The sequence below is a fragment of the Meles meles genome, chromosome X (genome assembly GCF_922984935.1).
Source record: "Meles meles chromosome X, mMelMel3.1 paternal haplotype, whole genome shotgun sequence".
In the NCBI taxonomy this organism is placed as follows: domain Eukaryota; kingdom Metazoa; phylum Chordata; class Mammalia; order Carnivora; family Mustelidae; genus Meles; species Meles meles.
Window position 1 is genome coordinate 16,100,248 of NC_060087.1, and position 23,685 is coordinate 16,123,932.

Consider the following 23,685-nt stretch of genomic DNA (forward strand, 5'->3'; position numbering starts at 1 on the left):
AAATGAAATTCGGCATATAATGTTTATCCAGTCCTGTTTCCTATAGGCATTTTTTTTTTTTTTTTTGGTGGATGCTGTCCTTTCTTTACCTTTACTTTTTTTAAGGGCTTTGTCAACAACAGGGCGCAGACAAATGATTTATACTGCTTGGAAGAAAATGTTTTTAAACAGGCTTATGCTGCAGATTTCTTTTTGCTCATTCTAGTCACTGTCTTTATGTCTGTTTTCCTATTGAGATGGAGGACCAATTCCTAAGCAAGATTTGGTAGTTGCTACCAGCTCACTGGTCCCATAAATTATTTCTGATGAATTCTCATATAATGTAATATGTGAAGTGGCTTGCCCCTGATTCTGAAAATCATATTTGTGGTGTTAAAACGTGTTACAACTCTGCAATTATTTTGAAAAAAAAAATTGATATAGACTACCTACATTGATGAAGTAAAAAAGGAACAACGAGGTTAGGTTTAAAACTTAATTTTATTGCAAAATATTTTTTTACTCCCCTTATTTAAACCTTCGCTGCCCCTTTCCTGAAGCTCTTCCCCTAGATCCTTGATAAACTCAGTTCACATGTCTCTTCCTGCCATAAGCAGTCTGGTTTTGTGTCCTGGTGCAACCCAGACGCCAATCCAAAAGTTATTAAGCTCTCAAAAAGTTCATTAGTCCGATAAATTTGTCTTGTTTAACTCTATATTTATTAGGTACCCCCCCAACAGTGTCTTCTACTTTTTAACACCAATTCTTACTCTCCTTTAGACTAGTAGGGAAAGAGAACATAAGGGGTCCTGTGGTAGATTTAATGATAATACAATCAAAATATTTACTGCCCCTCTCTTCCCAGGTCCACTAGTTGACACAAAATGACATGTGGCTCACATTATGTTCCCATTACAGAGCTCTAAGTTAATCATGGCATGGCATAAACAATAAACTATACACCAAATTACTTGTGCTCCCTCTTGTATAGTACAGGTTTCCCCTTCCATCCAATCTCCCTATGAAAAATTTCCTAAGCCAAAATAGCATATAGCCAAGAGTATCCCCTGTTTTCTGAAAGTTTGTATTAGGCTACTTCACTTTTATGAAAGACCTACCTTAGTGTGGTAGCTTTTTTCTTGAAAGTGAAAATTATTTTCTGATTTCTTTCAGTTAATAAAACCAGGTATGAATGTAGGTCTTATCGTAAAAGAATTTTTGGAAAGCGAGCTAAGGTTAGCAATATCTCTGGTAAGAGGCAAACCAGCCCGGGACAACACTTCCCAGCATCCCTCGCATCTATCTATGTGGGGCCATGTGACTAGTTCTTGCCAATGAAATATGAGGGGAAATGGTATGAGGCCCTTAGAGGACAAGTTAGTTGGGAAGCATTGTGTCTTCTCTATACTCTTTCCCTATTCCGTGACCTTAATGCAGAAAAATATGATAAATTTGGAAGATGAAGAAATTACAAGATGGAAGGAGCCTGGTCCTTGAATTAGCACTTAGAGGAGAGTTAGAATAAGGCCCATATGTTTTGGACTACACATGAGGAACAAAAAAGTTCTGTTGTATCTGAGACATTTGGCATCTCCGGGGGGTAATTGTTATAGAAGCTAGTATTACTTTAACTAACATACATGATCATCCCCTTCCCTTTGATCAGTGATTATCTTAAGAATAGGATTATCTTAGTTTTATCTTAAGAATAAGACTTAGTACTGGCCAAGGAGAAGTAGACATTTACTGGGAGCTTCTGCGATAGAGTTTCCTTCCTGGTAGAAGGAGGGAGCTGTACAACGAACAGCCTGCCCCTAACATCTTCATGCATTTGATCATAATGGCATGGGGATGAGATGCTGGCCACAGCAACCTTCTTAAAGCCAAGACACTCAGAGAAATGCTGCCCCAGAATCCTGTCATTGAGCTGCCTTTGGAGCTTATTATAAATTGTATGTGATTAATAAATACCCATAAAATTGAAGGCACTTTCTGCTGTGTGCAGTGAAACCATCCAAACTGGTATATGTATTCCCAATTAAAACAACAACAACATTCATTTAACAAAGATTTGTTGTGGGGCTACTCTGTGACAGGTGGTGTTTGTTCTAGGCACTAAGAAATCCAAAAGCAAACACAAAAACCAGGATCCTTGGGAGTGTCATGTCGTGACAGAATATGAGTCTGGCAGAAAGATATGCAGATCAGAGGTCATGGATTTTAATTCACAGATTTCCTCAGTAACAACTATGTTTATTCACTCACAAATATTTACTGAATTCCTGTGTTAGGTAGTAGGAATATTAGGCAGTTAGGCAGCCCTGATGTCAAGAAGCTAACAGTGAGGGAGACAGACATTAATCAAAGAATCACACAAATAAATATCTCATATTCCCCAACTGTAATGAAACACAAATATGTACCAGCAGACCTGACCTCATTACCCATCACAACTACAATAATAACTGGGAAACTTGCAAATATAGCTAGGAGATAGGTTGATGGGCAAGAGCCTTGAAGGGTTGTCTATGTGATTTCCCTAAGCAGGAACTTTAAGGTGTAGAAGACCAGGGCACGCATGGGCTCAAAAGCAAACCTTGGATTTGGAGCCCAGTTGTGTACTTCCTGATGTACGGGGGGGGGGGGGGGGGGGCCTTGCATGAGCAACTTCACCTGTCTCGGTCCCCGTGGTAAAGTGAGCATGACAACAACAGTGCTTATCTCAGAAATTCATTCCTAAGGTTGAGAGAGAGGGGACGTGGAAAGCCCTTAGTACAATGCCTCGCTGGCTCAGGTCTGGTTCTCCAGGAACAGGGTCTGAGACCAGCTGGCATGCAGGAGGCCACGGGTAGTGCGGAGAGGAGTGGAGGCAGCAGGAGGGAGAACTTGGGCTGTGATGTAGCCTCAACAAAGGCCTCAGGTGAACCCACAGGGAGCCGCTCTGAAGCTGAGACAGCCCTTCTGAATTGTCCCACCTTGAGGCAAGGATTTTTGTACACCCAAATTATCCATTGGATACAGGCTACCCAGGTGAGGGGGTTTAACCTTGGTGAGGCCGCCTCCCTGAGTCAAAGGCAATTCTTAGAGAGGAACTCCACCAACAAGCCTCACTAACTACTTCCAGCATCTAGAAGGAGACATCTGGAAGGACAAATACCTCAGTCTTAAAGAGGAGGTCCGTCCAGGTGGTGCGCCATGACGCCCATGACATCAGCGTTTAATGTAAACCATTAGAGCCATTATAGCAGCTGCTTAAAATTTCCCAAACCTGCGGAGGACTTAAGGCTTCCTCATTGTCAAAGTATAACTTCCTAAAGGTTACAAGCATAATTGTGATGCAAATATACAAGAGCATGGGACAAAACTGTGTTGACTTCGTTAAGGAGCAGGATGACAAAACTGGATCGGCGGAGGATATGGGGACTGCTTGTTGGTCACAGGGATGTAGGTGTACACACAGCACCACAAGTTTCGTGGGGAAACAAATGCTGGGATGAGATCACAAAATTAGATTCAATGCTATTCATTGCCCTGCAGGAAAAAAAGACATAACCTTCAGAGTTAGCTTTTCTGTAAGATGAAAGTCATCTGCAAACTTCTGTCTACGAGTGTCTACTCCAGAGCCTGGGTCCGAGTCCCAGCACATGGTCTGTCATACAAAGCTACATCTCCTGAGACTCAGCAGTCCTTGGGTTGTGCACAGGCCATGCTTTAGCAGGTCTTTCAAAGGGCATGCAGTTATCTTTTGGCCTTATTTCCACGTTCTAGATAATTTCTTACCATTAGTGAACACTGAACACCCCATACCAGCCATCAGGGCCGTCACTGCACAGGAGCGATCCCTAAGAACTCTTTCAAAGGTTAGGTCCCCTGAGCAAATGAAATTCATTCTTTCCTTCTAGTGGTACCAGTAGGATTCTCTTTGTTGTAAAACAACCTTTGCGTCCTACCCTGGGGACCACATTCATCCCCACAAGCTCTCCATATGCCTACTGTGCATGACCTAGCCCCTTCTTAGCTATCACTTCTTTGTGGACAACTGTATGGTCATTTTAAAGATGAGCATACACACATTGCTAGGAAAATGGGGTTAAAAGACAAGTACAGTCAACTGTTGATTCTAATTTGAAAAAGAAGTTATTTTAGGGGTGCCTGGGTGGCTCAGTGGGTTAAGCCTCTGCCTTCGGCTCAGGTCAAGATCTCAGGGTTCTGGGATCGAGTCCCGCATCGGGCTCTCTGCTCAGTGGGGAGCCTGCTTCCCCCTCTCTCTGCCTACTTGTGATCTCTCTGTCAAATAAATAAAATCTTTAAAAAAAAAGTTATTTTACACATAGGTTCAATTCCTTGGAACTCTTGTCCTCGCATTTTGTATTTCCTGAGATAAGGAGACATGGGGAAAGCCTGCCTTAAGACGATCTTGGAAGTCCAGAAGGCTGGTCACTTTAGACTCTATCCCCTACCATCAACCATCCCTCAGCGCCAACTGGAGGGATTAAACTTCGGTATTTCGTAACTGCTTCACAGAATCTTCTCTCTTACTTACTGCACAGCTGAAGGGAGAGCTGGGGCGTGAATTCTCTAGGTGTCACATCTGAAACCTGTCGGCTCCCTATGCCTTTCGCAAGGTGACTCTCAGGCTCTGGGCTGCAACAACGGTGATTCTTTCCACTGTGTGGAGTGCACACTGTCTTGGACCCTGACCTGGATCGTGGGATTAAAAAAGAAAAACACTTCCCTCCTGGTTAACATGGGCCATATGTCCCGAAAACAAGAGAAAGCAGAGCCACTCCACGCCTACTAGATCTGATGGTCACTGTGAAAGGCATGTCCTCAAAGGTTCAGAATTTTCCAAGCATTTTAATTCAGTTTCACGCACTCCATGTTTCTCATCGACTTAGAAGGCCCATCCTGGGCATCTGAGCCCGTGTTTGGCATTTGATCTGGTGTTTATGCACAGAGAATGTGAAACAGCACAAAACAGCCCACATAAATCAGGTTACATAAACACCACATTAATTTGGTCTGTTGGGACAGAAAGCTGGGGGAAGTGATTGGTTCAGGGAATACTACTTTCAAATCCCATGTTCTTGCTTCTAGGTACAATGGGGATGTGAGCTAATAATACAGCCAAGCTCTGCTGCTTTACGTGGATGGATGGCTAAGACATGCTGGCAAAAGCATACTCAGATGGAGGTTAGATAGTGGCGATGGTTGCACAACTTTGTACAAAAGGGGGGAGATACTTTTGCTAGTATGCGAATGATAGCTTAATAGTTTTTTGTTTTTTTTTAAGCACACTCAGAACTAGGATTCCCCATGGGGGTCCTGGCCCTTCTCAGCTGTAAGCTTCTGCTCTACCAAAAGCACTTCTGCTGCTCTCAGGGGCAGAAGAACCTGTCAGCTCTCCTGGCGGTACCAAAGCTGGGGCCCTGGAGTCAACCCCGGTTTTGTCAACGTGTTCTCAAGGAAGCAACCCTCTCCTACCTACCTCGTGACCTGGAGAAGTCTTAGGACCACCTCACAAACAGCAGGAACTGAGAAGGTACTGCTCTTCAGGTCCAGTCCTGAAGAAGCTTAAACCATGGCAAGTAGAGGCCACTGCTTCTCACCTCCTGGGACCATGGTGGAGTTTCCATTCAAGATCTTTAGGGGTTCGTGCCAAGCCTTGTGCCTAAATTTTCCCCTGAATTAAAACTTGAACCAAAACTGGTACCCACACCTTGGACCCTGATCCTGTTTTTATAATTTCCTCATTGACTTCTGGGCCCTTATTCACATCCCTTCAAACATATTAAACTCATTTGAACCTCAGGAGACATTGATACCGGTTTTTGGTTCCAAGTTCTACTTATCAGACTACGCTTAGTTATGGAAGGTTTACCATAATATTTAGCTGTTTGCTTAGGGAAATTCTCCCTTTTAAAAAGCTCATTTTTTAAAGTTTCTTAAGCTTTATGCTTATTTTTTTCCTTGTATAAGTTGCACAAAAAGAAATTCCATTGACTGGGACTTGATTTAATTTCTAAATACTGCAAAAACATGAAGGCTTCCTACTATTAATTTACTTCACACACATTAAGTTTTCCCACCTGGGGACATGACATGTCTTTCCATTCACATCTAATGTCCCCTGATCAAGTTTTAGATATAGCTTATTATTTCTAAGAATTTTCTGGGTTTTCTCGGCATCAATTTCCTACTAATTGTTAATGTGTAAGAAAACTACTGGTTTTTCTTTAGTACTGTCTCACCTGTGAAAATATTGTAAGAGTTTTTCACTTCTTTCTCTTTGGGTCTGCCCCACCCCCAAATACTACCTACAAAGGCTTCTCTTTTCTGTTTCTAAGTGTTCTCACTCTACTTTCTCACATAATTGTGTTTCTTGAACAATACTGAAGAGTGGGGATGGAGGTCACTCCGTGTTGTGCCCCCAAAGTAATAGGTAATGTGCCCCAGAGCACCTCTAGAAACAAAATGGTTCTTTACATTTGCTTTCCAAATTTAGTTTACAAAGCATTTGACTAACAGAAAATCTGTACATACTAAGAAAAACTTAGAACGTTCACAAAATAAAAATTGCTCTTAGGAGTGACTCGCCACCACTGTGACCCTGTGGCCAGGTTCAAGAGGACAGAAGCTACTTGTAACGCCACTGTCAAGGACCAGCATAGGGGAAGAAGATGTCCACTCCTGTGCACTCAACAGACGCTTTGTCAGCAGAGCTGAGGAGGGCTGCATTGACTGGATCCCTGGTTTCAGAGATGGCAGCCCAGAAAGTTATCATGAGGGTTCCAACATTCTCATTCCACTTCTGACCTCCTGGCTCTTAGTCTTGGCTGGGACTGTCTCCCAGGCTGTAGACAAGCCATGAATCAGATACCAAAAAAAAAAAAAAAAAAAAAAGCTGGTCTGGGTTTTTGCTTACTGGAAAATAAGGGTCACCATACCCATTATAATTTTGTTCAAATGCCAGATCGGTATGTGGAATGTTTTCCTGGATCACACCAAGGTTAACCGCATCTTAGCTAGCTAGAATTGCTTCACATCAGTGGCATGAAAGTACAGCAACTCTACTGCATGTACCTAAAAGTTCATCGTGTCCTGGGGACAGCTCATCACTTATTTCCATAGTTGGGTGCACCTGGAACTGACAATTGTAACGAGAAATTGTAACGAGTTTGGCAGGGAAAGGACACCAACACAGGATTTTCGGTTTTTCTCTACACAGCTTTTAAAAAATGTCATTTGGTTTCAGAGCATTTCTTCACTGAGCCTACAGAAACAAACAAAACACTAGCAAGCCATCAGACTCTTCAATGAAAATGTATTTCACGTTAAACACAACGTACACATCATGCAAATGAGGCATCACCATGGTCACAATGGTGCTGTGAGGTACAACAGATCACAACAAAACAAACATTTAGCAAAATAAAGCTATAGGAAAGATGGTGAGGCATTTTTTGAAAGTCAGACCATGCTATCATTTTGTGTGTGCTTGTCATAAAAGGGATTTTCCCCCGATATGCATCAAGATCAATGGCACTGCATTACTGGAGGCATGTATTTTATTCAATATATACACATACACAAACATACACAGTTTCCATAACTAATAAAGTCTTAACCTGTAGCGGGTTTTAAAAGCAGATGAACAAGATTACTATTGAGACTTCTTTTTATCTCCTTGTTGCAAACCTCAGTCAAAATTATGGATCTTTTCCAAAAGCTTTATTGCACAAGTCAAAAAAAGTTTCAAAGAAGGTCATTTTAATCTGAAAAGTCACATTTCACCACAAGAAATAAAATTAAGAAAACACATTATTATATGTGTTCTGAAAATGTGCATGAGACACATGGAGTATACATTCTAGTGTCATTTGTCCCCCGTTTGGATGTTTTTATACTGAAGTCTATTAAAGTGATATACTGGGTCCAGTTCAGGGCCCCCTTATTCCAGAGCACTATCCTTTTCATTTGTGTCTGGCTTCATCAGAGTTGAGCAAACACAGGAGCAAACAAACAAGAACCTGGAGATCCAAGAGAAAAGCAATAGCAACAACATGAAAACCAATCACCTGTGCATGAGACACAAAATTCATTCAAACTTCCTTCGGTCCAAAAGCTGCTTGATGGCTTGGGAGACTTTTTTAAGGTTCAACAATGACAAGATCCTTGCCAGACTGAGGTGCCCACGTCTATAAGAAAATGCGTAAGTGAACAGAAATCATCCCGCACTGCTTGTTTCCATAATCAACGAGACTTACTCTATTAGGTCCCCAAGGAGTAATGTGGGGCAACACATTTTACAGGTGGCTAAGCTTAATAATTAAAAAAAGCTTCTTGATAGTAACTTCCAACAAAGAAACCCCAGAGAAGGGAGAAAACCCTCTGGAATTTCTTCTTCTAAACAGAGACAAGGAGATAAGCAGCACAAGTTCAGTATATATGCTTAAGTGGAGTCTGGGTTGACGTCTAGAATATTTACAGGAAAAGACATCTACATGTTTAGGTACTCCAGCTTTGGGAATAAGAACAGTTATAAGGTGAATTTCCAACACAGAACCACCTGGGTTATTCAGAGGATCACTACGGCAATAAAGTAGTACAGGAAGCACTTTATCAGCAGCTGAAGCTCATAAATAGATCTGTAACATGAAATTTTGCTAAAGCCCAACAAGGCCAGCGTTTCAAGGTTTCTACCAAGAGTGGCCAGGGTTTGAGTTTGACATACTAACTAGGAATATACAGTTACATTTTGATCTAATAATTTGGAATCCAGGGATTGAGGACAACAGAAGCTTCTTCAGAGGAACGGCAGCTCGGATTTGACTACCAGCAGCTTCATGGGTTCTCCAAACACCACCTGTGTCAATCCAAAAACAAAACCAGGTGAGATGAGTGAAGAGACCACGTTGTACCTATTCTCTCTCACTAAAATGATCACATTGTCTGGGACTTCCTACCTTCTTGATTATATTTTCCTTGGTTCATAAAGCATCTTTCAACTGAAATGCTATAGCATTTTGGGTAGAACTATTCTATCAGGTGGCCAAATTCTCTTTGGTTGGGACTCCCAAAACCTGCAGGATGCTCAATGTCCTGCTTTCCAAATGGCAGTGCTGCCCCCAGCTACAGTGACAATGACCCCCCCAACATATTTTAAGATTTTAGAAGAGAACTTATTTTAAGAAGCCAAATGCAGTCAAAACAAAATACATGCTAATTTATATTTATCTCTATCCCATTCTTTGTATTTTTTAAAGTTTTTATTTTAATCCTGTTAACAGTGTACTGTTCGTTTCAAGGATACAGTAGAGTAAGTCAGCACTTCCGTACCTCACCCGGTGCTCATCAGGACGAGGGCCCTCCTTCATCCCAGGCACCTGCCTCACCCATCCCCCCCACCGCCTCCCCTCTGGTAACTGTTTCCTGCAGTTAAGAGTCTTGTTTCTTCTTTGCCTCTTCCCCCTCCCCTTTGCTTGTTTGTTTTGTTTCTTAAATTCCACATATGAATGAAATCACATGGTATTTTTCTTTCTCTTGCTGATTGATTTCACTTAGCATAATACTCTCTAGGGACATGGTTTATTCTAAAAATTACCTGTCATGCATTCCCTTTCATGTGTGAAAGGGCCACACCTTCTTTCCCAAAAGTCAAGAGAAGAGATGCACCGTGTACAGCCAAAAGCTGAGCACAGGCAGATGTATACAAAATACAATGACCTTGATTATGTGGCCTCCCCAACTAGTTTCCTCATTTGATTTTACGTAAGTAATCTCTGCACTCAACATGGGGTCAAAAACCCTGAGATCAAGAATCTCATGCTCCTCTGACTGACCCAGCCAGGACCCCCAAAACAGACTTTAATATTCTTTTTAGTAGGCTCTATGCCGAACATGGGGCTTGAGCTCCTAACCCTATGATCAAGAGCTCTACTGATCTGAGCATGCTCTACTGACTGAGCCAGCCAGGCACCCCATGTTTCCTCATTTGAGAAACAGAAAGGTTGGACTGTATCATATCAGGCGTTAAAGTTCTGTTATAGGAGTGGAGCATAAGGGACATTTAACTCTAGGAAACAAACTGACGATTGCTGGGGAGGGGAACTGGGTGGGGGGATGGAGTAACTAGGGGGTGGGCATTAAGTAGGGCACATGATGCAATGAGCACTGGGTGTTATATGCAAATGATGAATTACTGAACTCTACCTCTGAAACTAATGATACACTATATGTTAATTAATTGAATTAAAATGAAATTTTAAAAAAAGAAACAGTGTGCTGAGAATATAGAAATGTTTTGAAGAGTCTGAAGTGGGAGGACAGTTGGAATCAAGTCACGAAAGGAACTGATGACAGATTCTAATTATGTTTTCATCATCAAAACAAATAAGCCCCAAACTGAAGTAAATCCAATGTGAGGTATGTATAACTAAGTCACCCAAATGCAGAGTGTTTATAACTCATTTTGGCAAGAAAAAAGGCCAAAGGTGGTGAACAAAAGCTTTAGGACACAAAGTTCAGTTCTCCATTCCCCCACTCCCTCAGGTGTGACCCAAGAATCAATATTTGCTTTAAAAGATTGCAGAATGGGTCAACAGAATAGCAAATCATTTGGCCAAAAGCTCATCACCGCATATAAATTACTACAGCTAGAATGTGGGATGGCACTGAGAGAAACTAGGGGAGACATTCATTTTATTAATACCATCTTGCACCACTATTACAGCATTCTCTCTTTGCCTCTAAAAATGGTGCTACTCCAGACAGATGGCTGGTCAAACTTTTAGCAGTGCTTCTCAACACACACCCCCATCCACAAACCCCAAAGAGCAGCGGCAGGCGTGGTGGCAAGTGGCAATGAAGGCTCTTAAAAGATTTACTTGAAATCCATCTCAATGATTGTGTATGTGTTGCAGTATATACTATCTGGTTCCCCCCCCCCATCTGAAAGAACATTCCTATGAAACCTTTTGTAATGGCATATGGTGAAGAAGCAATTACCACTAACTTACATGAAAAAAAATTTTGAGCACTTTCAGACTCAGAAAATAACCTCTTCGGCTTTTCTGATACTTTAGGACACCTCTTGCCAATGGATGTGCAAAATAAACAGAGATAAAGCACAGATGCTTACTGACAGTGCAAAGCTATGGCAGCTGAATGCTGAGTGCGGCTGTCAGGAAGGAGCCTGGCAGAGCCGCTCTCACTGCCTAACAGCTGGCTCCAAGGTGAACGCTGAATACTATTTGCACATTTTGCCTTTTTTTGTGTGTGGTAAAAGTGAGAACCCTCTTTGGATTACTTTCAGTTACTATAAACAGGTACTAACGTAGGTCTTTCATAAACTACATTTCGCATAGTGTGGAACTTTTGGAAAAACAGGTGATACCTGTATTCATATTCACGTTTGTATTTTTCAAATAGAACTGACCAATGAAGAGATGGAAAGATGTTTACCCCACCTTCACAAACCCCAGGTGGAGAGGTATAAATTTAGACTCTAAGCAAAAGACTGCACTGTACCTTTCATTAAAGAGAAGTATTTGTCAACAGAAGGTGTTCAGAGTATTTTCTTGGCCAGGACTGTTAAATCCTTCAATCAGATTTTTGTTACAGTCATCCAGGCTGAGATTTTCACTGGATCGCTTGGGGTACATGGGGGGGCCAGTGAAATCTAAGAGATCTTGAAGAGCTCGGGCATTACCAGTTCCATTTTGGTCCAGAGACACCCCAGGAATCATTTCACTTACTGGTGAAAATTCTGGGATAGAAATAAGCTCTTCCTTTGAAACAGGACTGGAATGTGGGGTGGGGGAAGAGAAGGACAGAAGAAGAGAGAGAAAGGCAAAAATTAATTGTATTTGCAATAGTTGGTTATATTACTTTTCTAGAGAAGATGGGCTTAGAATTAGAGTTGGTGTGAAATGTACTAAACAAAATACACGTTAATTCAACTCTGAGACTCTGATAGAAAAGGCCCCCATGGAGAACAAGGGAAGTGGACTGAGCAGAGTTGCAAAGGCCAAGCCTACACTTCCACAAGAAGAAAGAAAATAAAAACTAAAGGCACCAGCACTGCCGAGAAGCCAAACACTTCCAAAATCTTCAAAATGGAAAAACCAAATAGAAAGCCAATGCTAAAAAAAAAAAAAAAAAAAAAAATTGAAAAAGCCAATGCTAAAGTTAAAACTGAGCTAAGGAAGGGCTCTAAGGAAAGACCATCTTTCTCAGCACTGGGGCTTCTGGTGCCGCTTTTCTCAAGCAGTGCCACTTTGGATGAGCTGCTTTTTCTCCCCTGCCCTCAGTTTCTCTGCTCTACAATGGGGTGAACAATCATTTCTTCATACCAGGGCTCCTGTGAGCATGATGTGATCATACCGAGGAAGTCTGTGTGGAGCCACCTGGAGTAAGTGTTCAGTTTAGGTGGGAGCCATTATTGGCAAGGACCCCACCATCCACCCACCACCGGCAGAGCAGATCTTTCCCAAGTTCCCTCTCTCAAGTAAGGCCCCACTCCACCCTGACTTATCCAGTGCCTGCCCACCAGGCCTGGCTCTCCCACTTTCTTCCACCTAGACCTGGAAGAAGGAGTTTCACAGCTGTGTCAACCACAGGCCCAGCTCAGATGAGCGGTGGGCTGGCGTGTGAGGTCCCGTCTCTCAGAGTCTTTCTTAACAGCCAGAGTAAGGCTGCTGCCAGCTCTGACTGTTCTTTTCCGCCTTGATAAGATCTGAGAGAAGAATCTACAAAAACCAGCTGAACTGAAAAACTCAGAAAATCCATCTCCCTCAGACTCAGCCTAGTTAAGGGGCAGTAGAAGACCTACCACCACCTCTGGTGGCTGGAGCCTGGGCAAACTGCCCGATCGGCAGAAAAACCCACCCCATCTCCACCTCACCTTACTTCCTTTCCCTGGGTTTAAAGAGTTGGTCAGAGCATGAGGAGGAGAAGAGGCCACAAGTTTGGACGCAACTTCCAGGAGTCATCTCTCTTTAAAAGCAGAGACGGCCACAGGAGAACTCGGAGCACACACAAAGCCCCTTCACTTCTTGAACCCTGGCGGGTGCTGTGTCACATCCCATACCCCACTCCCAGAGACATAAAGAGTAAGCACAGGTAGGCTCAACATGGGGCAGGGGCAGAGATGTGGTGTTAACTTTTAAGATGACTCAGCTGTTTCGCCCTGGTGGCTGAGGCGTGGAACCCAAGGAGGCAAGGGCTGTCTCTGTAGAATTTGCTCTACTGGCGACGGGGTGCTGGACCCCGGGTTTTTACATATCTGGCTCAAAGCCAGGATGCACAAGCTGGGATATTTAGGAAAGACCATCTTTCCCAGACAAAGCTGAGAATTAATTCACAGCCAAGGAGAGAAGGGTAAGCTCTGGGCGGCTGCAGCTCTGACAGAACTTTTGCAAAACACTGTCACTGCCTCCTGACTCAGACAGCTGCCTCCACTCAACTGCCCTGCCCAAGGCTCTCTCTTGCAGTGTCTCTGCCCCAACCACAGGCTAACTGAATTCTCCTTTTGATTGGGATTAATTTGCCAGGTGATATCATCTACAAACACCCTAGTTAAAGAATTCCTTAAGATTGTAGCATCTGAAAGCAAATGAGATTCCTTATCAAGTCCCCGCTGACAAGTCTATGTAACATAAGACAGTGGACACAGGGAGTCCTGTTGGTGTTGTGCTCAGATCCCCTTTAGCTGTAGGTGCATGCGGCTCCCAGCTGCAGAGAGAGCAGGCTGCTAATGGCTCAGAGCTGCCACCCCTTCTCTGAACATCCGCCTTCGGCTGACAGGAGCCCTATGTCCACTGCAGTTGTAACTTCAGTTGCATCCCCAACCCTGGGTGACCACGCTCAATGACTGAAGGATACGGTGACACAGAAGCTGCTCCCTTAATCAGACCACTCTCTGGGAGAACTTGATCCTCCAGATCTCCTCCATGACCAGCCGACAGAAGCCTTGCTTAGTGATGTCCCGTGCCCCATCCTGCTTCCCACCCTCCCCTTGCTCCAGAGAACTCTTTCCCTGTAAATCCCACACTTTTGAATACCTGTGCCAGGCTTTACTTCTTTTTTTAATATTTATTTATTTTAGGTGAGAAAGAGAGAGCGAGAGCACACACACAAGTGGGGCGAGGGGTAAGAGTATTCAAGCAGACTCCCCGCTGACTGCAGAGCCAGACGTGGGGCTCCATCCCACGACCCATGAGATCATGACCTGAGCCAAAACCAAGAGCTGGATGCTCAATCCATTGAGCTACCCAGGAACCCCTCCCAGGCTCTACTCCTAGGGAACCCGACCTAAGACACTGATAAACCACTGACAGCTTTCCTAAATATCAATGGAACCTGCTTTAGTTGATTCAGGTGTATAAAAGAAAAAAAAAATCAATGAAGAGGCAGTGGAGGTGTCTGGAGAAGAGGTGAAGCTCACATGCGAAATAAATCAACTTACCTCACATCCATAGACTGAACCTCTTCAGTTGAATCATCCAGACTGTTTGATTTCCCATCAAGGGTGTCCAGATGAACAAGTCCCCCAACTGGTTTAAGCCCATTAGAGAAAATGTCTCGGGGAAAATTTTCTGGGGCACTACGCCCCACACCATTAACTTCCTGGCAGTTGTTTAATCCATTTATTTCTGATTGAGAACACAAAGTCATTCTGTTAACCATGAAATATCCAGAACAATGAGCTAACAGAGGAAACAGACACGGAAGCAATTAATTTAATCCTCTACTTTACCAGCAGTGCAACATCTTTTGCCAAAAAAACCCCACAACAACAAAAGAACAACAAACGAACAAACAACAACAACAAAAAACCCTGTGTCATCAGCTTCACACAGGGAAAAGAAGGGACTAATGACATCACCAGTGTCTGTGCAGGGCTCCTGACCCGCCCAGGAGGCTTGGTGTCTCATACTGTGCAGGTCCCCAGGCTCTGTGTAGCATTTACTTAAGCCCCAAGGCAAAGGAAAATTGTAGAGTGCTTCTGAGATGGACACACCCTTCTGATTTTGGTTGCCATGAAATATTCACATCTAAAGAGTTTTAAGTATACCCGAGAGAGACGAGCTGGACTGCCTGAAGTGGGGAAGACAGTAGAAACCACCGTAGAATAGCAGAGTCCATTCTGAATAGAACCTGACCAGCTGCTGGGCTCCCTGGAAGGCACCATGGGCCAGCAGGTGGCCAGCTTTCTGTGGTGGGACTAGTAGAGTTCCACTTTCTGACTGGACCTGACAGACCTGTGGTGGAGATGGGGACTCCACCAGAAGGGAAACTACACAGTCCCCTTCCAGCAGTAATGCTTTTAAGACCCACGGGTGCTTGTCTCCAGCAGGAAGTGCTATGAGCCCGTACCTGCTGAAAGGAACTCGAGAACCAGTTCTCACACTCACCTATTTTGTTTGGGACAACTGGTTTTGTCTTTTTTTCCACACACACAGCAGACTGAAGCTCCACCTTTGGGTCTTCTTTCTGAAAACAGATACACGGAAGGACGACTTTACACAGAAAGACAAGTGCTTCTGAAATGCATCAAAAGATATTTGGAACTATACTGAGCCATCTGCCTGTTCCATGGTAATTCCTGGAATCTTTTGAGCTTATTACAAATCAGCTGTGTTTCCCAAATCAGCTGTGTTTCCCTTATTAATCTGTCACCATTTCCTGATTTATTCAGGGACTACTATGCCACTCTCTGCATTCCTACCCCCACTTCTCAGAGGAAATTTTTCATTACCACCCTGTCTCTGAAACTCCTCTTAGACTTCTCTTTCCTTCCAGGTACCGACGGTCTCCTTAATCTAGCCAGGAACAAAGTAGGAAGAGTTCAATTTTTCTGGCTGTTCCTCTCCAAGACCTTCAACTCCCCTGAATACCCCATGTCATTCTTTCCTCCTCAGCCAACAAACTATTAAAATGGTGCTCCTGACCACCTACCTTCACTTCTGGAGACACGTCACTCTTTCTTGTTCTCTTCATGATTTCATCAATTCTCTGGAAACCAAAAAGAACCAGGTAAGAGGACAATAAATCCAAATACACATAAAAGCAGCTGGGCCTATATGCAGTTTCATATGTCAGAAAACTTATCAGCAGAGAATAATGGGTACAGTAAGGTTTTCCACTGGTTTTGCAGATATACACCTCTGCCCTATAAACAAGATCAAATACTTGAGAAGTGAACTAGTACCTAAAATCAACAGTTTAGATTCCATTCTTTTCCATAGGTTACCTAAAAACCAACGAATTACCACCTGCCATTCTAGAGGACCACCCCAGAGAAAGTAAAGCTGAGGTGCAGGTCAGGAGGGGAGGCCAGAGACTCATCTCCTAACTCTCAGGCCTAAAGTAGTTCAAAGCCTGGGCTGGATCTAGGAATACCTTGGGAATGGAGCTTTATAATCAGTCTCCTTAAATCCAACTTTATCCCTAATTATTTAAATGTAAACGGACAAAACTCTCCAATGAAAAGACAAAGACTATGAAACTGGATTAAAATAACAAGTCAACTATATGCTGTTTATAAGCGACCTACGGACATACATAGGTTCAAAGTATAAGGATGGAAAAATATTTACCATGTAGACACTAAGCACCAAAAAGGCTGACAAAGTGGACTTTCAGACAATTACTACTGGAGATAAAGATGTATTAGTGATAAAGGGGTCAAATCAATAGGAAAATTTAATAATCTGAAATATGTATTCACCTAAAAGCAAAGCTACAAAACATACAAAAGTTGATAGAGCTAGAAGAAAAAATGGCTAAATCCATAATCACAGAGAGAGCTTTTAACAACACTCTCCTCTTAGTTACTAATTGAACAAGAGGAAATAAAACCAATGGAGATAAAGAAGATTTGAACAGCACTACCAACAAACTTGACCTAATTAGGTAATTTTCCGATCACTCTACCCAACAACTGTAGAACAGAACTGGATTCATTTCCTGTTCTTGCCTCACCCTAACTCCTCCTGACCCTCAGCTCCTACCTTCTTCCTCTCCAGTCGCTCCTGCTCAATCTGCAGCATGATCTGTTCTCTTTCGAGACGCATCTGTTTAGCTGCCTCCTGGGCCTTTGCTTCTGCTGCTTCCTTCTGACAGAAACAGGAAAACCAAGGCACAGAGTTTACTAAGCTGAGAAAACAGTGTAGTGGGATTCCTTAGGATATGCACATAAACTTCTACCTTATCATCTACCTCAAAGGGAATGTTGTTTCAATATTCCGTGTGGATTTACACAGCCTGTTCTATGACACAGCAGACGTGGCCAGGCCTCACTCATACACCTCCAGTCCACCATGCAAATTACCTACCAATATTTTCCATAAGTGCCTGCCAAGGTCTTTCTGTGCTTAAGGACAGTTTCTAGCCATGTGCATGTGGCCAGGAACTTCAGAAACATTTTTTTTTTCATTTCAAAATTTATTTATTTATTAGAAGGAGAGAACATGCACGCACAGACCCAAGTAGAAGGGGGCAAAGGAGAAGGGAGAGGAAAAGGTAAAGAATCCCAAGCAGACTCCACATTGAACATGCAGCTTGATGTGGGGCTCGATCTCATGACCCAAGACCACAACTGGAGCCAAAACGAAGAGGTGGATGCCCAACGAAATGACCCATCCAGGCACCCCAGGAGTTTCAGAAACTTAATTCCCACAAGGAATGATCTATAGCCATGAGAGGCAGGAGCTGAAAGATAAATAATCCAGTTTCCTCACTCCTCAGAGGGATAATTCTAAGGCATATTGCATGGTCTCTTAGAGAATGCCAAAGGGACTAACTCCCAGTGGTCCACAGTAAGCTACTCCTTAGTTCACTTACATGGGCTTTCCTCTCACTTCCCTACCCTTCCTGGGATCTTATCCCAAATAAACTACTGGTACCCAAATTCTCATCCTAGAATCTACCTTTTGGGGGATGTGAACTGACATACAACAAATATTACAAACTTCACTATTACTGTCCAAAGTAACTCACACTTAATAACCAGCCCAATTAGTTGAAGGAAAAACTTCAAGTAAGTATTATAAGTTATTCGAATTTAACTCATTTTACCTAATATAAACTAAAGTCCTTAAGGAGAGTCCATATGAAGACTCATACAGTACCTGCTTTTCAATCATGACTTTTTCTTGCTTTTCTTTTTCTTGTTTTTCTTTTTCTTGCTCTTCTTTTAATAACAGCTCCTCCTTGGCCTTTCTCTTAGCCTCCTCTTCTGCCTTTCTTTTTTCTTCCTCTTCCTGCCGCTTCTTTTCCTCTTCTTGCTTACGGGCTTCCTCTTCTAGGCGAAGTCTTTCTTCCTCTGCTTTTCTTTTCAATTCCTCTCTCTCCAGCCTTTTGAGAACATAACTGTTGTTAGGAGATGTTGACATTCTCAGAAGGCAAACTACCAAAGAACCGTGTGCTGATAGGAACGTGCAAGGTTCAACACAGTCGCAGACATGTGCACTTGAATTAGTATCCACTCAAGGAAATGAATCATCTTTCCCAGGAAGCAACTTCAGTCTCTCTGTGTGTGTGTGTGTGCGCGTGCGCGTGTGTGTGTGTGTGTAGGGTTAACTTTAAATTCAGTTAATACAAAGAGTAATGAGGTACTGACTTGTGAACATACCATAATGAAGACACAAATGTTCCCTAGTCAAACTACAAATGACTACAGCTCCATCCTTCTTACTTAATGACAATTCTTTTAAAAACTAAGTGAAATAAATATTTAAAACTAATTAAAGCCAAAAAAAACCTAGAAATGTCTTGATGGCTACAATTGTGCCAGTCAGCAATTTAAGAGCAGTGATGACAAGCTCGACAAGTTTACTTTGGGTTCAAATTGTTACATGACTTCTGAAGCAGCAAGTGGAAGAAAACACTCAACAGAACCCTTATATTTAATACAGAAATTAACACCTATTTCTCATTTGTTTTACCAATCTTTAAAAATCTCTTTTAGCCTGGGGTGCCTGTGTGGCTCAGTCAGTTAAGCATCTGACTCTTGATTTCAGCCAGATCATGATCTCAGGGTATGAGACTGAGCCCCACACATGCACCACATTAAGTGGGGAGTCTGTTTGTGATTCTCTTTGACCCTCTCCCTCTGCCCCTCTCCCCACTCCTGCTCTCTAAAATAAGTAAATAGATCTTTAAAAAACAAAGGAGAGGGAGTTGAGGGAAACTGGAAGGGGAGATGAACCATAAGAGACTATGGACTCTGAAAAACAACCAGAGGGTTATGAAGGGTCGGCAGGAGGGGGGGGGGGGTGGGAGGTTGAGGAACCAGGTGGTGGGTAACAGGGAGGGCACATACTGCATGGAGCACTGGGTGTGATGCCAAAACAATGAACACTGTTATGCTGTAAATAAGCAAATAAAAATAAATAAATTAAAACAAAAAAAAAAACAAAAAAAAACAAAAACAAAGTGTTTGGGGCGCCTGGGTGGCTCAGTGGGTTAAAGCCTCTGCCTTCGGCTCAGGTCATGATCTCAGGGTCCTGGGATCGAGCCCCGCATCGGGCTCTCTGCTCAGCAGGGAACCTGCTTCCTCTTCTCTCTCTGCCTGCCTCTCCGCCTACTTGCGATCTCTGTCAAATAAATAAATAAAATCTTTAAAAAAAAAAAAAAGAAAAAGAAAACAACAATAAAAACCAGTATTTCTCTTTAAAAAAAAACAAAGTGTTAAAAAAATCTCTTTTATCTTTTATTCTTTGCTATATGAAAATTAAATGACATTTAGAAATTTTTCATCCACAGATGAATGGTTGATAATAGAATGATAAAGAGCTCTAAGCAATGAGGGAAAATCCTATAAAGTCTAAGTGCTTGTGGGGTGCCTGGGTAGCTCAGTGGGTTAGAGCCTCTGCCTTCAGCTCGGGTCATGATCCCAGGGTCCTGGAATTGGGCCCCGCATCAGGCTCTCTGCTCAGCAGGGAGCCTGCTTCCTCCTCTCTCTCTGCCTGCCTCTCTGCCTACTTGTGATCTCTGTCTGTCAAATAAATAAAATCTTTAAAAAAATAAAGCTAAGTGCTTGTTTGTAGATTTTTTTTTAAAAGATTTTACTTATTTGACAGAGGGAGAGATCACAAGTAGGCAGAGATCTGGGCCACTGAGATCTGCCCACTGAGCCACCCGAGCACCCCTGTTTTTAGATTTCTAATGTTCTTCCTGTTCACAAATGTGTCATATTCCTCAGCTATAAAAAAATGTAAATAATCATACTCATCTTACAGTATGTTACTGAATGGCAATGTGACATATGGACAAGACTGCACCTGAGGTGCCTGGCTGGTTCAGTTGGTTAAGCGTCTGCCTTCGGGTCAGATCATAATCCTGAGATCAAGTCCCGAGTCGGGCTTCCTGCTCAGCAGAGAGTCTGCTTCTCTCTCTGCCCCTCCCCCTGCTCATGATCTTTCTCTCTCTCTCAAATAAATAAATAAATAAATAAATAAATGTAAAAAAAAAAAAAAAAAAAGATTCTCTCTCTCCCGCTGCCCTCCCCCTATCAAAAGATCAGGACTTAAAAAAGAATGTCCTCTTATCCTGCAGGAAATGTGGAGGCAATTAGCCTATGTATTACCAAAGAAATACTTTAAAAGGTTAAGAAATACTGAAAGACACGTACTCTACATGAGCCAAAGTTGCAGTGTTGGAAGCATGAAAAGCACTGCTGGAACAACTGAAATTATTAACAAACATTCTGGAGAACTCTGGACAAGAGCATTACAGGGCCTAATCAGAAAGAAACTCCAGTTCTTAGATTCCTCAATGAAAGACCAAATATGTCTAACGTAAGAGTATCAAAATGGGTGTGTTGTTAACAATATTTATCCAAAGATTAATTCGGAGCGCTGTTTTAGTTTTAGTTCTTATCCCTCACCCGATGAGACAGTTTGGCTGTCCCAAAGAAGTTAATACACTGTGTATGAATGAATGCACAAGCCACTTCATCTTTATCTTCATCTTCAGGGTCTGAAAAGCCACTCTGTTTCTCTGTTTTACCATGAGGAGTTCAGAGGTGCCCAATGCACACACACACAGTAAGTGATACATCCTCTTGGCCCCAAGTCTCCCTAATCTTCATCGTCATGTACAACACACATTCCTTCCCACAGGCCCATTAGCCCTTGCTTGTCCCTCCTGTGACAGACAAAATACCCTCCATTAACCATACTCTGCTTCTCCTAAAGTAGGTGAAAACTAGCTTCCTATGTGAAACTGAGTCCCTCAATATCCTCTCCAAGGACAAATATTCTTTCTCTACCTGCTTAAGAAACCAGAGAACATGGACTTGGCCATTTCTCCAATGTCCTGCTGCTGCAGGCTGCCCATCCCCTTGCCATCTTGACCGAGTTCTATTTGGACGTCACGAGACCCATATGCAGTTCCATCACTCCTCTGTCTTAATTCCTGTCATCTACTCCAAACTTACCCACTTTCCTTACCAGGTAGAAAGTACCAAAAAAAACCTATGTGCTGTGGTCATCATTCGGCATTTAGCATATGCATCGCTTATCCCTGTCAATGGCCACGGGTGAGGGTCTTTGTGTAATGACCCCCCATCTCTCATCCTCCAGCCTTTGGCCCCTCTTGAACTTGCACATCCCTGACACATGCTCAGCTTTGAGCTATTCAATCTGTGAACTAGGTGTGGGTGTCATGATTCTCTTTCTCTTTCCCTTGTGTACTTAAAAGTTTTCATTAAAAAAAGGAAAAAAGCTTAGGGGCGCCTGGGTGGCTCAGTGGGCTGGGGCCTCTGCCTTCGGCTCAGGTCATGATCTCAGGGTCCTGGGAACGAGCCCCACACTGGGCTCTCTGCTCAGCGGGGAGCCTGCTTTCCCCTCTCTCTTTGCCCGCCTCCCTACCTGAGATCTCTCTCTCTGTCAAATAAATAAATAAAATCTTAAAAAAAAAACCCTTAGTCAGGGGTGGGAGGTTGGGGGAAACAGGTGGTGGGTAATAGGGAGGGCATGTATTGCATGGAGCACTGGGTGTTGTGCAAAAACAATGAATACTGTTACACTGAAAAAATAAATAAATTAAAAAAAAAAAAACCCCTTAATCTTCAACATCCTGAACTTGCACTTCTTTGATCTGTTTTCACCCTGTCTTTCAGCACCTTCTCTCCTAACCTGCTCTGGACATGCTGAATTTGAGATGCATTTGGGACACTCTCAAATGAAAGCATAATGTCACTGGGATATGGCCTCTAGGATCTAGACCAGTGCTATCCAAGAGAACTTTCTGTGATGAGGGAAATGTTTTAGATATTTGTGCTACCCAATATGGTAGCTACTCACCAGGTAGCTATTGAGCACTAGAAATGCAACTAGTACAGCTGAGAAACTGAATTTTACTTAATTTTAGTGCATTTGCATTTTGGTAGCCACTTGGGACTAGTGGACAGCATAGCCCTGGCAGGAGACCAGGCCACAGCACAGAGTCAGAGGTCACCAGTGTACATGTGCTATTTACTGCCTCCCTCGTTCCAGGAAGTACTGAAGGTTTTCAAAACAAGATGAAATTAGCTTCAGAAACAGATGCTAAAGGAGGCAAAGGGAAAATGAGGGTAGAAGGGGAAATGAGAGCAGAGTTGGTTTAGCACATCAAATGCTCACATGAAACTGTTGTGTGAAGTGTGGGCCCTAAATCATCTGAGGCTAGAGGAAAGTGGCCAAACAGGATGGAGTACCACTGCTCACAGAGGGCTTGTCTGGTGAAGCTGCCCAAGGGCTGAGGGTTGAGAGTCCAGGCAACATGTGAGGGGATGTGGGGTGGACAGAAGAGACTGAGAGGAGGGGCCAAAGAAGCAAGGGCAAGCTTGACAAGGTCAAAGTCAACAAAGAAATGGATTAAGAGTCTGGCAATTGGGAGCAATGGTGAGTGTGAGGTATGAAAATGAGTTGAGGAAATAAAGACAGGAAGTACAATCAATCCATTTTGGAGCGGGGCTGTGCAGGAAATGTGAGAGAGAGAGGGTGATTATTAGAAGGTAAAGAACTCCCCCTTCCTAAGCATACATCCACAATCATGTTACTTACCTGCTTAGAACCTGCAATCACCCAGGCCTGTCATTTGAGGTCCTGTGATTCATCTTTACCTCCTGTGACCTCTCTTCACAAATCTTATGGCCCCCTCAAACCAGCCCAAACACACCACTCAACAAAAAGATGTGTCACTGTTGACCAGAATGCTGGAGGTGGGAAAATCATCAAAAAAAAAGTACAGAATTTGAAGAAGGGATAAATAAGACCTACTGCTCATCCTTAAAAAACAAAAAAAATCAGCAAACCTGTAATTACAAACCACAAAAGACTTGCCAAGGTCACTTAAGAATTAAGGCTATTCTATTATTTATCACTCAAAATTCAGTACCAGTCTTAAAGTGCTGTGGCATGGCTTGCTTTCTGTCAAGTTAATTCTCTAAACATATGGGACTGCACTGTGTGACTACCCTAAAAGCTTCCTTATCAATTTAATGATAAAATCCACCTTGTCCTTCAACGTGCTTTCTTTTCTGAATGCAAAGATCAGAAAAGGCCGGACTGCCTGTACTTTGACCAAAGCGCCCTGGTACTAACACCATGGTGGTTCTCACCCTTTGGCAAGCTATTAAAACAGGATAGAGCCGGGCACCTGGGTGGCTCAGTGGGTTAAGCCACTGCCTTCGGCTCAGGTCATGATCTCAGGGTC

General features: G+C 42.9%; 1 protein-coding gene across 14 annotated transcripts in view; it reads right to left on the reverse strand.

Moving 5' to 3' along the window:
* Positions 1–7,529: 7,529 nt before the first annotated feature.
* The window catches only part of MAP7D2 (MAP7 domain containing 2), a 97,739-nt gene continuing 81,583 nt past the window's right edge, over positions 7,530–23,685 (reverse strand). For 8 of the 14 annotated variants that reach the window (XM_045996164.1, XM_045996160.1, XM_045996157.1 and 5 more), the window contains 7 exons: positions 18,114–18,339; positions 16,995–17,099; positions 15,940–15,996; positions 15,396–15,474; positions 14,447–14,687; positions 11,509–11,781; positions 7,530–8,845 (listed from right to left, as the gene is read on the reverse strand). In XM_045996164.1, coding sequence (XP_045852120.1) covers positions 11,532–11,781; positions 14,447–14,687; positions 15,396–15,474; positions 15,940–15,996; positions 16,995–17,099; positions 18,114–18,339 — 958 coding nt within the window. In that variant the 3' untranslated portion in view covers positions 7,530–8,845; positions 11,509–11,531. The remainder of the gene's footprint in view (positions 8,846–11,508; positions 11,782–14,446; positions 14,688–15,395; positions 15,475–15,939; positions 15,997–16,994; positions 17,100–18,113; positions 18,340–23,685) is intronic. The other 6 variants (XM_045996166.1, XM_045996158.1, XM_045996168.1 and 3 more) reach the window with 2 other exon arrangements.